Source organism: Panthera leo, chromosome D3 (genome assembly GCF_018350215.1).
Source record: "Panthera leo isolate Ple1 chromosome D3, P.leo_Ple1_pat1.1, whole genome shotgun sequence".
Taxonomy (NCBI): domain Eukaryota; kingdom Metazoa; phylum Chordata; class Mammalia; order Carnivora; family Felidae; genus Panthera; species Panthera leo.
Window position 1 is genome coordinate 26,492,606 of NC_056690.1, and position 15,113 is coordinate 26,507,718.

Here is a 15,113-nt window from a genome sequence, read left to right on the forward strand (position 1 = left end):
TTATCACGAGACCTCAAATCTTTACTTAGTTGGAAAATTCGTCCTGCCCCAGGCAGGCCACACCAAGAATGAAGAGGGCAGAAGCCCACCACAGTGAGACCCAAGGTCGAGGACAGGGACAACTGAGCTAAGCATGCACGCAGGGGTTCAAACGGGCGGACCAGGGTGTCTTCAAAGGCCCAGCACCCCCTGCCAACCAGCCAGCCAGAATCGATCGGCCACCACTGTGACCATTTTGCACTTCCCCCGTGACATTATCTGTCACCCCTCGACTGTGGTTGCGCGGGCAGGAGGAAAAATCAATGAGGCGCTCAGAGAAGTGAGGGTCTCGTCTTTGCTTCCAGCTGCTTCCAGCCATTCTGTCAAATGTCTGGTGCCCGGGGTGGGGTTACTAACACAGCGGGAGGAGATGGGGCCGTGGCCACAAGCCAGGTGTCAGCGACCACAGAGATGTTCAACGAGCAGGGGCCCGCCAAGCCAGCCTCCCCACTGGCCCATCACCCCATCCTCTGCAGAGACAATGGCCATGCCTGAGCCGTTTCAAATGTCAGGGACGGGGATCCATGCAGCGGCCGCTGGGGTCCGAGAGGGCGAAAAGAATCAGAAGGATTCAGAGAGAACTCGACTCCTAAGATGAGCTATGTGGAGACCTTGGGCGCATGGTTGCCTTCTGTAATATAGACCTAAAGACTTCATTCCTCTGATTGAACCCTCTTCTTCTCCTTGCCACCTCCTTATCTCTTCAGCTCGATCCAGGGAAAGCCAGACCTCCAAAAGTGGACAACCTGCTTCATCGGCCACGACCGCCCCACTCATTTTGAACCCCAGTCCCTGAAAATCCAGGCTCTTCCCTGCCTCAGGACCTTTGCATATGCTGATCTGTCTGCCTAGCATTCCACTCCAGACATGAGCTGCTTGCTTTCCATCGAGACCCAAGTAAGATGTTACCTCTTCCAGAGGTTTACTCAGTCTCTCCAATGAGAGCACAGGGCTCCCTCCTCTATACATCTGGTACCTCCTGCATCCCCATGTGACAATGCAGCCCCCCATCACATGTCCCCACTCTGACCTCCCAAACCACGCTGAGCATCTTGAAGACCAAGGTATTGCTCGTTGTGGGAATTTCATTTTCTATTCCTAGACAGAAGCTCCCTGGACGTTTGCTCCAGAAAGGAAGATGAGCAGGTCACAGCCCCAGCCTTCCAGGGGTGCACACGCCATTCAGGAAATAAGACAGGCTAGGACCTCAAGATCTAGGTCCGATCGAGGCTCTGCCTTGACCCAACTGTGTGACCCTGAGCAAGTCCCCTAACTCTCGGAGATTCCGTTTTTCCATCTGAAATCATAGCTCCCCCTTCACAGGCTTATTATTGCACAGAATAAACGGGATGCTGGATGGAAAGTTCTGGCACATCGCTGATGCTCCTGGGAGTTCCTTGGCTGCCACCAGTTAGCGGGCACGTCCGAGGAGTCAGACATAAGGTGCTTGCTCCCTGGCCGTCTCTTACCTGCTCTGTGCAGACGCAGTGCCTCCAGGACGCAGGACCCCGCAAGCTGCACCCTCAGCGCAGGGATGTCCAAGGGCAGAGGTCCGCCTGTCCCGGGCTTATCTCCACCAGGCTGCGGTGGGGTCAGAGACCCCTGCCCGCCTCTGCTCTCCCCCGTGGGGCCCGGCACAAGGCAGTGGATGAAGTGTATCTGAGACCGTCTGATCATGCTGGTCAGTGCATCCTAGGAACAAGAGGATAGGGGGTTAAAGGCCTGCTGTCTCAGGGTAAGATGGACAGGGACGCTCCCCCAACATACATTCAGCCTAGCCTGGGCACCTTTGGGGGTCCCTGAGTCTTGTACCAAGGACCTCCTATTTATGGCCTGATTCACTCATGAGAAATAGGGGAGCTTTATCACAGCCCCTATAACCGATGGGGAAACTGAGGCATACAGAAGGCAAACACAAGAGGGCCCCGGGTCACACAGACCACTAGCTGAAGAGGCGGGCTAGAACCCAGGACCTACTCCTACAGGCTTTTCCTGTATAATCTGCCACGAGGATTTTTCCAGAACTTGTCCTGCCGCGTCCCACTTTCTGGACTCAGTCTGGCCACTGACCAATCGAAGTGCTCTCGTCTGCCATCGGATTCGTGTATCTAGGTCCCATATTTCCAGCCAGTGCGAGATCCTGCAGCCCTCCCCCAGGGAGAGCCGCGTGGTGAAAACATAAGCATTTGGGAGGCGGGGCTGGTCTGGCTGTGATATTTGTCACTCTGGTCAAGAGGGTATTCCTGGTCCCTGGGAACTTCCCAGAGCTGCTCAAGGCAACCCCAAGTAGGCCAGCCTTTGGCCTCAGACTTGGACAGATCACCCCCGGCCCCAGGGATGTGACGGCAGACGTTCCTTCGCTGCTCTGAGCCTCAGCTTCCCCCTCTGTGGAGCGCAGGGGGACGCCTGCCCCTCCAGGCTTGCAGAGGAGGCTAGAGGTGATTCGGGTTGACAACTCATCCCGGAGGAGGGCAGGGAACGTGGCAGTGGAGGCCCCGGCTCCGTGGGGACAGGGCTGCCGCTCACCATCTGCAGCTTGATCTGGGAGCACGGCGCTTTCCTCTTGACCGCGGCGAAGCTGCTGGCAAACGCCTTCCTCACCGTGCAGCTCCTCTGTAGGGCCTGCTGGGAGGTGCCCTCCAGGCCGGCCACGGCCCGGCACACGGGGGGCAGCTTGGCCCGGGCCTGGAACAGACTCCTCAGATCCTCCCTGGCGGGCAGGAGGCAAAAGAGAGAGGGACTTTAGGGGCTTGTGGGGGACGGGCCCACCTTGCTTCTTGCTAATCTGCTTCCCGAACCATCCCCTTGAATCACACATCCTAGCTGCTACGCTTTCATCCACGGGGCCTCCTGCCAGGCGAGCCTTCACTTCGTGGCAAACGCCAGCTTCTCAGCTTCTTTCTCCATAGCAACAGGAAGATCTAACGGACGGTCTTGTCACTGATACACCTGCAGGGATCCCACTGAGCCTGCACTTTCAGAGGGACAGAGAGAGAATCCCAAGCAGGCTCCACACCGTCAGCCTGGTGCCCGACGCGGGGCTCGAACCCACGAACCACGAGATCATGACCCGAGCCGAAATCCAGACTGAGCCACCCAGGCACCCTGCCTGTGCTTTTCTTAACGAAGTCATCTTGGTTCTCCCTAGAACAGGCCCAGCTCATAGCGGGTGCTGACGATACAATTCATGCCAGAATGAGTAACTGACGGGCTCAACAGGCAGTTTCTGGACCTGCGAGATCCCGTGGGTGAAATGTCCCACCCGATGCCCAGCAGAGGACAGTGCCCTCCCTCGGAACTCCTGTAACACGCAGGTGCAGGCCCAGGACTCCTTAAGCGTCTGCTCTGATAAACCTGAACGGCCCTGCCTTCTTGTCGGGGCCAATAAGGACTAAGAAGGCTGGGCACACCCTACTGTGCCCTCGGAGGAGGCTGGGACCCAGAGGGAGCCTCCGGCCTCCCGCGTCCCCTCTGCCCCATCCCTTCCAGTCAAAGGACGCAGGCAATTTCTGTCGCTCTCTGCAAGTCCAGGCTGCATGCCAGCCCCAGCCCTGAAGCCACATTACCTCCCTCCCTCCGTGCCTCACCGAACTATCCAAACTATTAAGGAACCGTCTTGTCCAAACGATCCAAAGGTATTTCAAGTGGTTAAGTGCCTGGCAGAGCACAAAGATTAACAATGGCTTCACTACCCTGGTGTTGAAATAAAAATCTGGGGGAGGAGGCTGTATGAGCCCCTCCTACTGGAAGCAGGAGCCCCGCGAGGAGAGGTCAGGGCCCTGGGGCATGTGGGCACCACCCCCCCACCCCGGTACAGGGAGAGGAGGCTGTGCCCATGACCCTGCCCTCCCCGTGTGGATTGCCCCATCTCTGGGGCTAGTAGATCTGACTTCTGGTGTTCAACGGAAGGTGTGCCCTTGGGCAGGTCACGTCTGCTTTGGGCCACAGCTGGAGATCAATATATATATGGAACAAAATGCTTTGACCGCAGCAGTGAAACTTGAGTGTGCTTGTCAGCAAAACAAGTCCCCAGAGAGATCAAGTGGGGCCCAGGAATCGGAATGTTAGACCAGCAGTGAGTCCGGTGAATCTGACACTCTTGGGGGCGGAAGCACACTCTAAAAAAAGCACTGTTTGCTCTCAAAAACCACCAATGCTTGGCTCTCAAACACACAAGACATCCTAACGGCACTTACCCTCGAAGTTGCCGTGTTTCTCCGCCCCCAAGGGCCACGGCCTTATACACACTGTTCCTTCTTCCCACAGTGTCCCTCCCTCGCCAGGCCATCGGGCCAACAAAATCTGGCTTCCCTCTTTCTAGGGGACCAGAGCCACGGGATGTCAGAGCAAGACGTGACACAGGGGCCACAGATGCGTGTTGAGGGCCTGCTACGAACCAGGCTCCTTAATGAGCCATCCGTGACGCTGTGCCACCGAAGTGTCACGTCAAACACGTAAGCCTGGCCCTATCGTTCCCACTTCTTGGAGTATGAAACTGAGGCCCACGACATGCAGCCTAAACGAGGCGGAAGCAGAATTTGAACATTTGCCTGACCTCAAATCTGTGCAATATCCACGGATCTTGCAGACTCGTCCAATAAACACTTATTTTATGGAAGAGGAAACAAAACAAACAAACAAACAAACAAATAGACCCAAGGGAGAGAAAGTGACTGCCCAAGGTTACCCCGGTGGGGAGGGCAGGGCTAGGACCTGACCCCGGCCCCCTGGTCCTCCATGCTGTCCTCTGTGTGCTCACCGACCTTCCTTGTGCCCCTGCCCCCTGACTTGATCTCCTTTCAGGACGTGTGTGCCCTTGAACCTGCCAGCACACTGGGCTTTCCAATCAACTGGGACCATAATGTGCATAGAACTTCTACAGGGACAATCTAGACCCCAAGCGTGTCCCAGCTCTGCCACTCTTTTGCTGTGTGATCACAGGGGGGCCATTCACTGACTGGGGCCTCGGTTTTCTCATCTGTGAAATGGGGCTAAGGAGGCAGTGTGGTTGCCAGGAGTTATCAACCCGTTTATCCTGATGCGGGGTGCACAGCGGATGGTCCCTAAGTGTCTCCTCCCCATCCCCACGCCCCCAGCACCCCTCTGGTTCTCTCAGCTTCTCTTCTGTGTCCGAGCCCTGCCCCTGCAGGGCGGGAGCGGTGGGGCGGGGAGGATCGGGATGCATATTTGCGTGCGTGCGCGCACAGGCACAGGGCAGCATTTTCCAGTAACTGCAGGCTGCAAGCAGCCGTGGCTGTCAGCACTCCTGAGCAGAGCCGTCAGGGATTGCAATGGGCCACTTTTCTTTTCTAACACCACAAAACGTTATCACTTCAGTTTTATGACCCACGAGTCCTAGGATGTTCATAAAATCGTTCCAGTCACAGCATCTCCCAGATACTTAATGAAAGGCACAAGGCCAAAATAAGAAGTCTCTGCCTCTTTTTTTTTTTTTTTTTTTCCTGGCTTTTGTGCCACCTGCCCCAGAAGCTAGCTTTTCTCTTCGGCTAGACTCACGCTGGCCCCAGGCACACACTGCCCCGGAGGGATGGGGTTCCCTGACGGGCCCTCACTCACTGGGTTGTGGTGACTGCATGGCCCCGGGGGAGGAGGGAACCGCGGGGCACCGAATGCCCCTGGCTGGCTCCGATCCCCGCCGGGCTCACCTCTTTGACTGCTGCAGCACCGAAGGGGCGTCCAGGGCCGAGAGGTTGGGCTTGCCTCTATGCAGCCAGCCCGTGAGGTCATAGCGCACAGGGTCCTGTCCCAGCTGGTGGAAAATCTCGAACTGGAGGGGCTGCTCACAGGCCCGAAGGGCAGAGGTCCCTGAAAGCAGACAGAGCACGTGAGCGTTGGGGGCTCAGGCAGGGAGGACACTCGGGAGGTGCTTGACATCACCCAGAATACACTTTCTCCACGTAACTATGTTTCCAGACAGCTAAAGCTACCGGTGCTGGGCACCAACATCTCGCCTCGCCTGCTATACGTAGGTACGGATGTACGTCTGCGCGTTATTTCCTTTCTAAAAACAATTTTTTAATGTTTATTTATTTTTGAAAGAGAGACAGAAGGTGAGCAGGGGACGGGCAGAGAGAGAGAGGGAGACACAGAATCCGAAGCAGGCTCCGGGCTCCGAGCTGTCGGCACAGAGCCCGACGCGGGGCTGGAACTCATGGACCGCGAGATCGTGACCTGAGCCGAAACCAAGAGTCAAGACGCTCAACCGACTGAGCCACCCGGCACCCCATGCTATATTTTCTAATACTTGTGGAAATAGATACATAATTATTAAGTATTTTGAAAATCATTTTGAAATGGCATCAACCAAAAAAGTGCACAGCCTACACTTGGGAGACGCTGACTGGCACTTGGTCACAAGGGGCAGCGCGGGGGAGCCCGAGGCACTTGGAGCTTCGAGAGGAGGTCTGCGTTCAAATCCTGACTCTTCCTGCTACTACCGTGTGTCAGGGGCCAAACCTCTTAAGTCTCTGACCCTCTGTCTCTTCCTCCGTGAAATGCAAATTATATTTACCTCCCGGGGTGACATAAATCTTAGAAGAGATAACGTGCGTAAAGCATGTTGGCAGTGTGCCTGGCACATAGTAGTTGCTCAGTAAGCCGTAGTGGGCGTCCCAGCCACTTCCTGCAGTTGACCTTGCGTGGATGTTCTGGAGCCACAAAGCATTTACCTCCATATTCCTAATATTCGGCGTCTCGTGCCTGGTAGACGTAAATGGAGCCCGGAAGTGCTTGTGGAAGGAATGAATGAGCGAATCCTAGTCATGAGTCAATCACGTCACTCGGACTGCGGTGAGCTCTCGGGTTGAGTAACGGCCCCAGACCAATTACCATCAGGAGCGGTAGTATTGTTTTGGTTCTTCCACGTATTCCGAATTTCTGTGAGTTCCCTTCCTCCTACTGTCCCAGGGTCCTGAGTCCTTCCTTCAAAGGCTGATTTTCCACCGCTCGGCTGCCGTGAGCTCGGAAACAGGAAACCTGCGTTTCCCGGAATTCTGTACGCAGTCAACAGACTCTGAGGGTCTGCAGATGAGGAAGGGACGTGGCTTCTGCATTCGTGTGTGGCTTCTGAGAGGCCCTTTGTGTTCAATACCCGGGGCTGACTGAGGTCACCAGCAAGGGGCACTTGTGATGAAGTCAAGTCTTTCTTCCTCAAGTGCTTCCTGTGAGGCCTCCAGGGCCGTGCAGGCCCTGCCCTCAAGGGGTCACCTTCCAATGAAAGCAATGACAAAGCGTCTTGACTGGAAGCAGCTTGAGGGCAGGGACCACGTTCACCCACAGTTATGTCTAGCAGCCAGCACAGAGCTGGGCTCTGAATGAGGACCCCAAGAACACTGAGGGAGGAGGAGGAAGCAAAGGCAAGAGAGAAGAAAGGACGTTCGTGTTTGCTAAGCCCCAGCCAGCTTCTGCTGCACATACTATGTGCATGATGTCCCTCGATCCCGCTCAGGTCTGTCAAGTGAACATCACTGGGCTGGTTTTCTAGAAGGTGACACGGAGGTCCAGAGATGAGACAGCTCGGCTGAAGTTGCATAGCGCGTGTGGGCAGAGCCGGGGGGAGGATACGGGTCTGCTGGCCCAAAGCCTGTGTTCATCCGGGTGGTGGATGGGTACATGGAGGCATCACAGCCCCGGGAAGCCCTCCCAGGCTCCCAGGGGGCCCGCTCGGTCCTCTCGCCTTCCCCCTTCTTCAGAGGTGATTTCAACCGCAGTGTTGTCCATCCAAGCACTGCGGGGGCAGCTCTCGCTTTCAGGAGCCCCAAGGAAACGGCTGTAAGACAGAACCTGACTCGGTGCACCTCCCTTGTGTCTCTCCCAGAAGCCCGAGCCCCCAGACTGGGTAGGGGACTCTCCGGCCCCTGCGATCCCAGCAGCCACCCTCTATGTCTGCACTGTGAATGCCTGTCGCCTGTCTGCCAGCCTGGGCTCCGTGGGGGCTGCCTGCTGGCACGGCAAAGACACCTTCGTTGAGAAGTAACAGCAAAAGCACCGGGTTAGCCAGAAAGCCCCACGTGTTCTGCCTGATTGAACATTCTCATTAACTCTGAGCTCCCCAGAAAGCCCTAGAGACAAAAGACCTTTTTATTTGTCACCAAAATATCTGAATTAATGGGTCTATCTCAGTCGGGCCAGGACTGGAACATTGTCTCCCTTGGAAACTGACAAGCCTCAGGACAGCCTGCTCGGGGTGTCTGGGATCGGCATGTCAGACCTCATGGGAGAAGGAGCAGGTGCCACAGATCTCTCTGAATCCCCTCCTGCCTTAGCCATGCCTTACATGCCACCTTCTCCCTCCGACCCGACTCGGGTGTCATTTGCCTAAAAGTCAGGATCGAGAAAACACTCCATTCGAGGAATCCATTTCATTCGATCATTGGGTCGTCGGATCATTGGGTCGTCGGATCATTGGGTTTTCACATATACATCCATTCTGTATCAAGGATTCATTGTAGTCTTTGGGCCGGCATCATCCTGGCTGACGCAGGCAGAGGTGACCACCCAGCCCCTGTCCTCTCGAGCCTGACATTCCCATGAGGACAGATGCGTGATGTCAGGTGGGAGGGCTGCAAGGGAGAAGGGAAAAACAGAGAACGGGAAGCATTCTAGGCAGAGGGCACTGCCAGTGCAAAGGCCCTGAGGCGGGAGTGTGCTTGGGGTGTTTCAGAAGCAGCTGAGAGCGTGGTGTGACTGGAACAGTGACTGGAACAGAGCGATGGAGGAGAGGGGAAGGGAAAATGGCAGATGTCCACGGAGGGCTTGCTGGGTCCCAGGCATAAGAGAGATAGCCGAGAACAAGATAGAGGGGCGCCCTGCACCCTCATCGATCGTACAGGGTAGTTGGGGGACGGAGGAGAAGCCAGGGAAGAAGCAAACATTCCAGAGCCTGGAGAGGCCCCTGAAGGAAATAACCAGGAGGTCAGGGTGGGTCAGAGGGGCTGCAGAGGGGACAGCTTCAGACAGGGGTCCAGAAGGTCTCTGAGGAGGACAAGGCACAAAGGCGAGGGAGGAAGATGTAGAATTCTCTTGCACACCTTAACCCGTCCGTCCTCACACGAGCCCCCTGAGGTGGTGTTACCATTATTACCCTTTTACAGATGGGGGAAGTGACTTCGCACAAGTCACACACATTGCAGTTTAGCGGTGGAGCCAGGATCCAGCCCAAATCTCTGGGGTCCAAAGCCTGGGTGAGCTTTTAAGAGCTCTGCGTCCCGTTTTCCTGTGGATCTGAGCGAGAGGGTCTCCCTCCGCCCCACAAAACCACTCCCAAGCCCTGGGGCCGTTCCCTGAACACAGGGGCCACCGTCGGAGCCCAGACGAGGGATGGGGGTCTGCCTGGCCTCTGGGGAGAGGACTCCCAGGCTTAGCCCTGTCTCTGCTCTCAGGTGCCTACAGGGCCCCGGAAGCCACCTGGCCTCTCTGAGGCCTCACTGACCCCGCCATAGGTGGGAGGTAGTAGAAGCCACAGTCCCAGGCTCCACAAATAACCGTTCCCTCTGCCCCTCCGTCCTTGTCCACCAGCTGGCCCAGGGGCAGAAGTACTTTAGAGAACACAGATGACCCTGGGACAACAGAGGTAATCACTGCCAGGAGTCAGGCAAGCACTAGGACCTTGCAGGGCGAGGGCAGTCCAGGGTTGCATCCTGCCCGTCCTGGGCCCTCACTCGGCACGTTTGCTTTCACAGACCCCTTCTGCTATTATATATATTTATATGATTACATTCATGGCTATGTTGGTACAAGGGCAAATAGTATTAATAATATATAAGCACACTGTATCAGTTTGCTGTGGCTGCCATAACAAAGCACCATAGCTGGGGGGTTTAAACAACGGACATGTGTTTTTCTCAAAGTCCTGGAGCTGGAAGTCCAAGGTCAAGGTGTGGGCAGGGCTGGTTTCCCCTGAGGCCTCTCTCCTGGGCTTGTAGCCGGCCATCTTTGCTCTGTGCACATCGGAGTCCTAATCTCTTCTTGTCGGGCCACCAGCCATATGAAATTAGGACCCACAGCAATGACCCCAGTTAACCTTAATGACCGTTTTAAAAACCTTCTCCCTAAATACAGCAAATACAGCACATTCGGAAATCCTGGAAGCTAGGACTTCAACACGTGAATGTGCGGTGGGATACAAGTCAGCTCATAACTTACAGGCATACAGGGCCTCCTGGGAGGCTCAGTCGGTTAGCATCTGACTTTGGCTCAGGTTATGATCTCATGGTTCGTGAGTTCGAGCCCTGCGTCGGGCTCTGTGCTGACAGCTCGGAGCCTGGAGCCTGCTTGAGATTCTGTATCTCCCTCTCTGTCCTTCCTCCACTCAAGCTCTCTATCTCTCTCTCTCTCTCAAAAATAAATAAACGGTAAAAAAAATGTTTAAACATACATACAACTACATGTATAACCTATTTTTAAATGTTTATTTTTGAGAGAGAGAGCGGGGGAGGGGTAGAGAGAGAGGGAGACATAGGATTCGAAGCAGGCTCTGCACTGAAGGCTGAGAACCCAACGCGGGGCCCAAACTCACGAACTGTGAGATCATTACCTAAGCCGAAGTTGGACGCTTAAGTGACTAAGCCACCCAGGCGTCCCCATGTATATCATATAGTTCATTTTTTTTCTTCTGCCTTTAACAAAAATTAAAACATCTGCATGGGTCCCTAAAAGCACTGTGTCTGGGGAAGCTGACCGGGCTGGTCACTGAGGAGCTAAATCCTCTGGGACTAATTTGGGTCCTGATGCTCTGAGCGTGGGCCATGGAGGGCTGCTGGAGCCATCAGATGCCACTGCTGCTTCTGCTCAGAAAATCTCGTCCCGATGGCGAGTACAAGAACGTTCCGCGAATGTCTGGGACAGAGGCCTCAGCTGGTCCCCGTGGGGCAGGCTTCTGCCATCGCCAGCCCAGCGGATGACAGCGATGAGAGCTGTCATAACGTCTTTCTCCAAATGTCCTCCCAATTTCCTGTAAACTACTCCAGGTGGGGGTTCACCCCAAACATTCCGTCGAAATGGCACGGATCTCCGTTGCCAGGCACCTCCACGTGGCCACGTCAATGGCCACTCCTCAGCCACACCTCACCTGACCTCTCAGATGAGGTCAGCACCCTCCCTCCTCCGGTGGCGTCCAGAGTGCCACATTCTCCCGGCTTCCTTCCTACCTCCCTGGCCACCCCTCCTGTTGCATTTGCCGGTGACTGGCCTTGACCCTGGGCCTTGACATTGGCATGTCCCGGGGTTGAATCCTCTGCCATCTTCTCTGCCAGCCTGGATTCCCTTAGTGATCTGACCCAGAAGCATGGTCCTCAGTCTTCTTACAGATTTACTCGCTTTATCATCTTCTGCTAGAATGTCAGCCCCATGGCGGCAGAGGAATTTGTCTTGTTCAGGGATGGGTCTCCCAGCCTAGGACATGGCTGCCACGTATGAGGTGCTCCATAAACGTTGTTGAAGGAATGAGTCCCGGTCCCTCCCGCCATGCCAGCGGGAACTGTAAGATCTCAAAGCAAATCTGCCTTTGTAAAAGCCTGAGGGCATCCAGGTGGAGGGGGGCGCGTCGCAAGAGATTTTGATCCGGACAGAGAGCATTTGCCATCTGCCTTCTGACACTCACGCTCTGGGCGATCTTAGACACCTCTACCAGCATCTGTCTGGAGCTGAGAGTCCTCAGCTTGGAGGGTAAGAATACCAACCACCAGATACGTGACAGATTTCTCCAACCCCTTAGAAGACGGGAGTCCCATTCTTCATCGCCATCAACAGCCCTGTCCTTGTTGATCGGTACTTGTGACCCTCGGCTGCCCGTAACAAAGCTGCTACGTCTCTGACCCAATCGCTGTAGCAGAAATTCTGGTGAGAGAGAGGCAGGGGTGACCCCTATTCCTACTGTGTGAACACCCCACCCGGGGCTATTTGAGGTCTGCTCAGAGTCGCCCTGCTGAAGCACGGACAGCCGGACTAGAACCTGGGGCTGAATGAAGCCAAAGCCCATGACCTCCGACCTCGTGGTTCCTTCTGGATGTCTCCATCTCTCCTCTTGATTCTCCCTCCCCCACCAACCCAGCCCATCACCAAACGCTGTGTGTTCTGCCTGCTGAATACCTCCATAGCCTGCCCACCTTCTCTCTCACCTCCCTGGCCGCCTTCCACGAAATTTCCAGAACTTGAATCTGACCTTACCTCCTGCTGCCTAGAATCCTTCATGGCTTCTCATAGTTCTGGGGTTGAGACTAATGTTTTTTGGGGGGGCCCACAAGAGCCTCTGGCAGTCTGAGCCCAGATGACATCTCCAACCTTGTCCTGACTCCCTGGATCGCGGAAGAATTAGGTCCGCCTGACGTACACCATCAAGCGGGTCTGTCCTCCTAGGTTCACCAGATGATGTGCTTATCTGTTAGCTTGTCTACAGTCTCTACCCACATCCTCCCTACGAGGACACAGGCCACATCAGGCTGGCTCATCGTTGCATAGCATGGTTCTCAGAACAAGGTAGCCACTCAAAGGGGCGCCTGGGTGGCTCAGTCGGTTGAGCGTCCAACTTCGGCTTGGGTCACGATCTCGTGGTCTGTGAGTTTGAGCCCCACATCAGGCTCTGTGCTGACCGCTCAGAGCCTGGAGCCTGCTTTGGATTCTGTGTCTCCCTCTCTCTCTGCCCCACTCCTGTTTGCACTCTGTCTCTCAAAATGAATAAACGTTAAAAATATTTTTAAAAAAGGTAGCCACTCAATGTATTTGTTGACTACACGAATGAATGAACACGTAAATGAATCAAAGCACACGCAGGCATGTGCACAGACATCTGTGCGCTCAGACCCCCACCCCCACCCCGCCTCATGCAGGCCTTGTCAGGGCTTTTCCTGCAGCAGACAAGGACAGATTCCAAGTCCCAGGCTGGACTCAGCACCCTTCTCCCTTCATCTTTCACCCTACTCCCTTACCTTCAGCCTCAGCCCCTTTCTTCTCAAAGGCTGCACAGAGACGCTCGAGCACCATGCTGTCACTGGAGCCCTCCACCCGGAATTCCTCATCCAAGAGCCAGAAAAGGCCCCTGGAGTCCTCAGCACCTCCAACAGCTGGTAAGCGGACCTGGTGGAAAACCTAGGATCACCGAGGAGCCCTGATCCCTGACAGAGGCCAGTCTTAGGCTTCTCTTCCTACCTACAGGAGTCGGGGAATCTGAGTCCCAGGCATCATGGCTCAGACGTGCTGGCCCGGAGCCATGATCCCTCCCACCCCCAGATTCTCAGTGTGGGAACCTCAAACCTTAACAAGCTCTCAGTTTCAGGAGGTACATTCCGGCCTCTGTCCTCACTTCCTGTGTGACCTTGGGTAACTTACTGCACCACTCTGAGCCTCGTTTCCTTTTATGGAAACTAGAGACTGGCAATACCTTCCTCAGAGGGCCGCAGTGAGGAATTAACAAGGGAGAGCACTCTGTAAATTACACATTCCAGAGGCAAACAGGCAGCTGGATGTATTTGTGCACAGCCACACATCAAAGGATTAATCCCATCCATATTGCTTTCTCTTAGAAATCTGCATTTTTTTAAACTAAACTCTTAAGAGGGGGAGGGGAGCGCCCGGAGAATGTTCTAGAGGAGAAGGTGAACTTGGCTTCATAGCACAGCACGGAATTTTAAATCGAGCCACGAGCCTCAGAAGCCGTCTAGGTAACTCTGAAGTTTTGTTCACAGTGACAGAGAGAGACCTGGAGAGTCTAAGCTGCTTATCTGAGGGCCCACAGTGAGTGGACACCAGGGAAATGGCCCCAAGTGCTTATGGTGGAAATGTGACGCGTGCGGTGACCAGATGTCCCCTGGTGACTGAGACTGCGGCACCTCCCAGGACGTGGGCATTTCGGCGCTGAAGCCAGAAAACCAGGATGGTTGGGTGCCCCACCCACCCCGCTCGGAGGGCAAGAGAGGAGAAGGGACACACACCCAGGGTCACACGGAGGGGCACCGGGGCAGAACCAGAGCTGGATCCCAGCTATCCCGAGCCTTCACCTCGCCTTTCTTTATGGGGGTTGAAAGCGACAGCCAGCCCATCCTCAGCTGGGAAGGTAGCTATTCCCAGCCGCTGTGCAGGCGTCCAGGGGACCCCACCGCCCCTCCCTCCTCACCCTGCCTGGGTCGTCCCTCCAGTCCAGGAAGCATGAAAGGGAAGGGGGACCAGCCCAAAGGTGCCAACGGGAAGCAAAAACAGGCAATGGCCGGTAGGGCTCACCGACAAGGCAGCTTTGCAGGGACAGGTGCAGGCCACTATGAGCCAAGAAAAGGCTTGGAACCCACCCCGGGCCGGCAGGAGACAAAGAATGAGAAAAGTGGCCGCCTGTGGTATCACCCGGCAGGAGAAACATGTGACCTGCAGGCCACCTCGCATGCACCCAGCAGCCTGCCAGCCACTTTAGACTCCGGATCTCATCAACATTCACAGCCGCCCCAGGGGAGACCACCGTTCCCATTTTGGAGATGAGAAAACTGAGCCCAGAGAGGCGATGGGATATGATCAAGGTCACCGGGATCGGCCCCGAATCTGGCAAGTTGAGTGAAATGGCCCAGGGCAGTTCTGAGAGGGGGTTGAGCAGAGGTATGCGGGTCTGGGGCCAGCCACGCGGGCTCTTGGGATAGGAAAGAAAAGTAAAGACTCAGGTATCCCCCAGACTGAAGGCCATTAGTGCCTGGACCCACCATTGCCCCCACTCTCATCCCCCAGTGGCCCCTATTCTTCCTGTGTCTGCTGGACTTTGCACTTGAGTCTGAGCTCCTGGCCTTTCCAGACAAGCATCCATCCACTGGGCACTGGACCTGAGCCCCCCTCAGCTTAGCACCGAGCACAGACTCAGACATCAAGTAGAGGGGTGGTCCTCAACCTGAGGGGATTTGAAGATTCGTTGCCCCGGGGCCACATCCTCGGATCGGTCTGGGAGTGGGTCACCAGCTTCACTGTCTTTAACAACCCCTCGGCCATTCCAGGGACAGACAGCATTGAGAACCAGTGGCTTCAAGACTCGAATCATCTAGTATTTCAATTAAAACCTCCATGGCATCTCAGAGCCTCAGTCGGCT

General features: G+C 55.4%; 1 protein-coding gene across 1 annotated transcript in view; it reads right to left on the reverse strand.

Annotated features, from left to right (window-relative positions):
- The window catches only part of MYO18B (myosin XVIIIB), a 241,854-nt gene that overhangs the window by 168,389 nt on the left and 58,352 nt on the right, over nt 1-15,113 (reverse strand). The window contains exons 16-19 of the mRNA XM_042909670.1: nt 12,984-13,131; nt 5,706-5,865; nt 2,566-2,749; nt 1,509-1,731 (exon numbers count right to left, since the gene is read on the reverse strand). Coding sequence (XP_042765604.1) covers nt 1,509-1,731; nt 2,566-2,749; nt 5,706-5,865; nt 12,984-13,131 — 715 coding nt within the window. The remainder of the gene's footprint in view (nt 1-1,508; nt 1,732-2,565; nt 2,750-5,705; nt 5,866-12,983; nt 13,132-15,113) is intronic.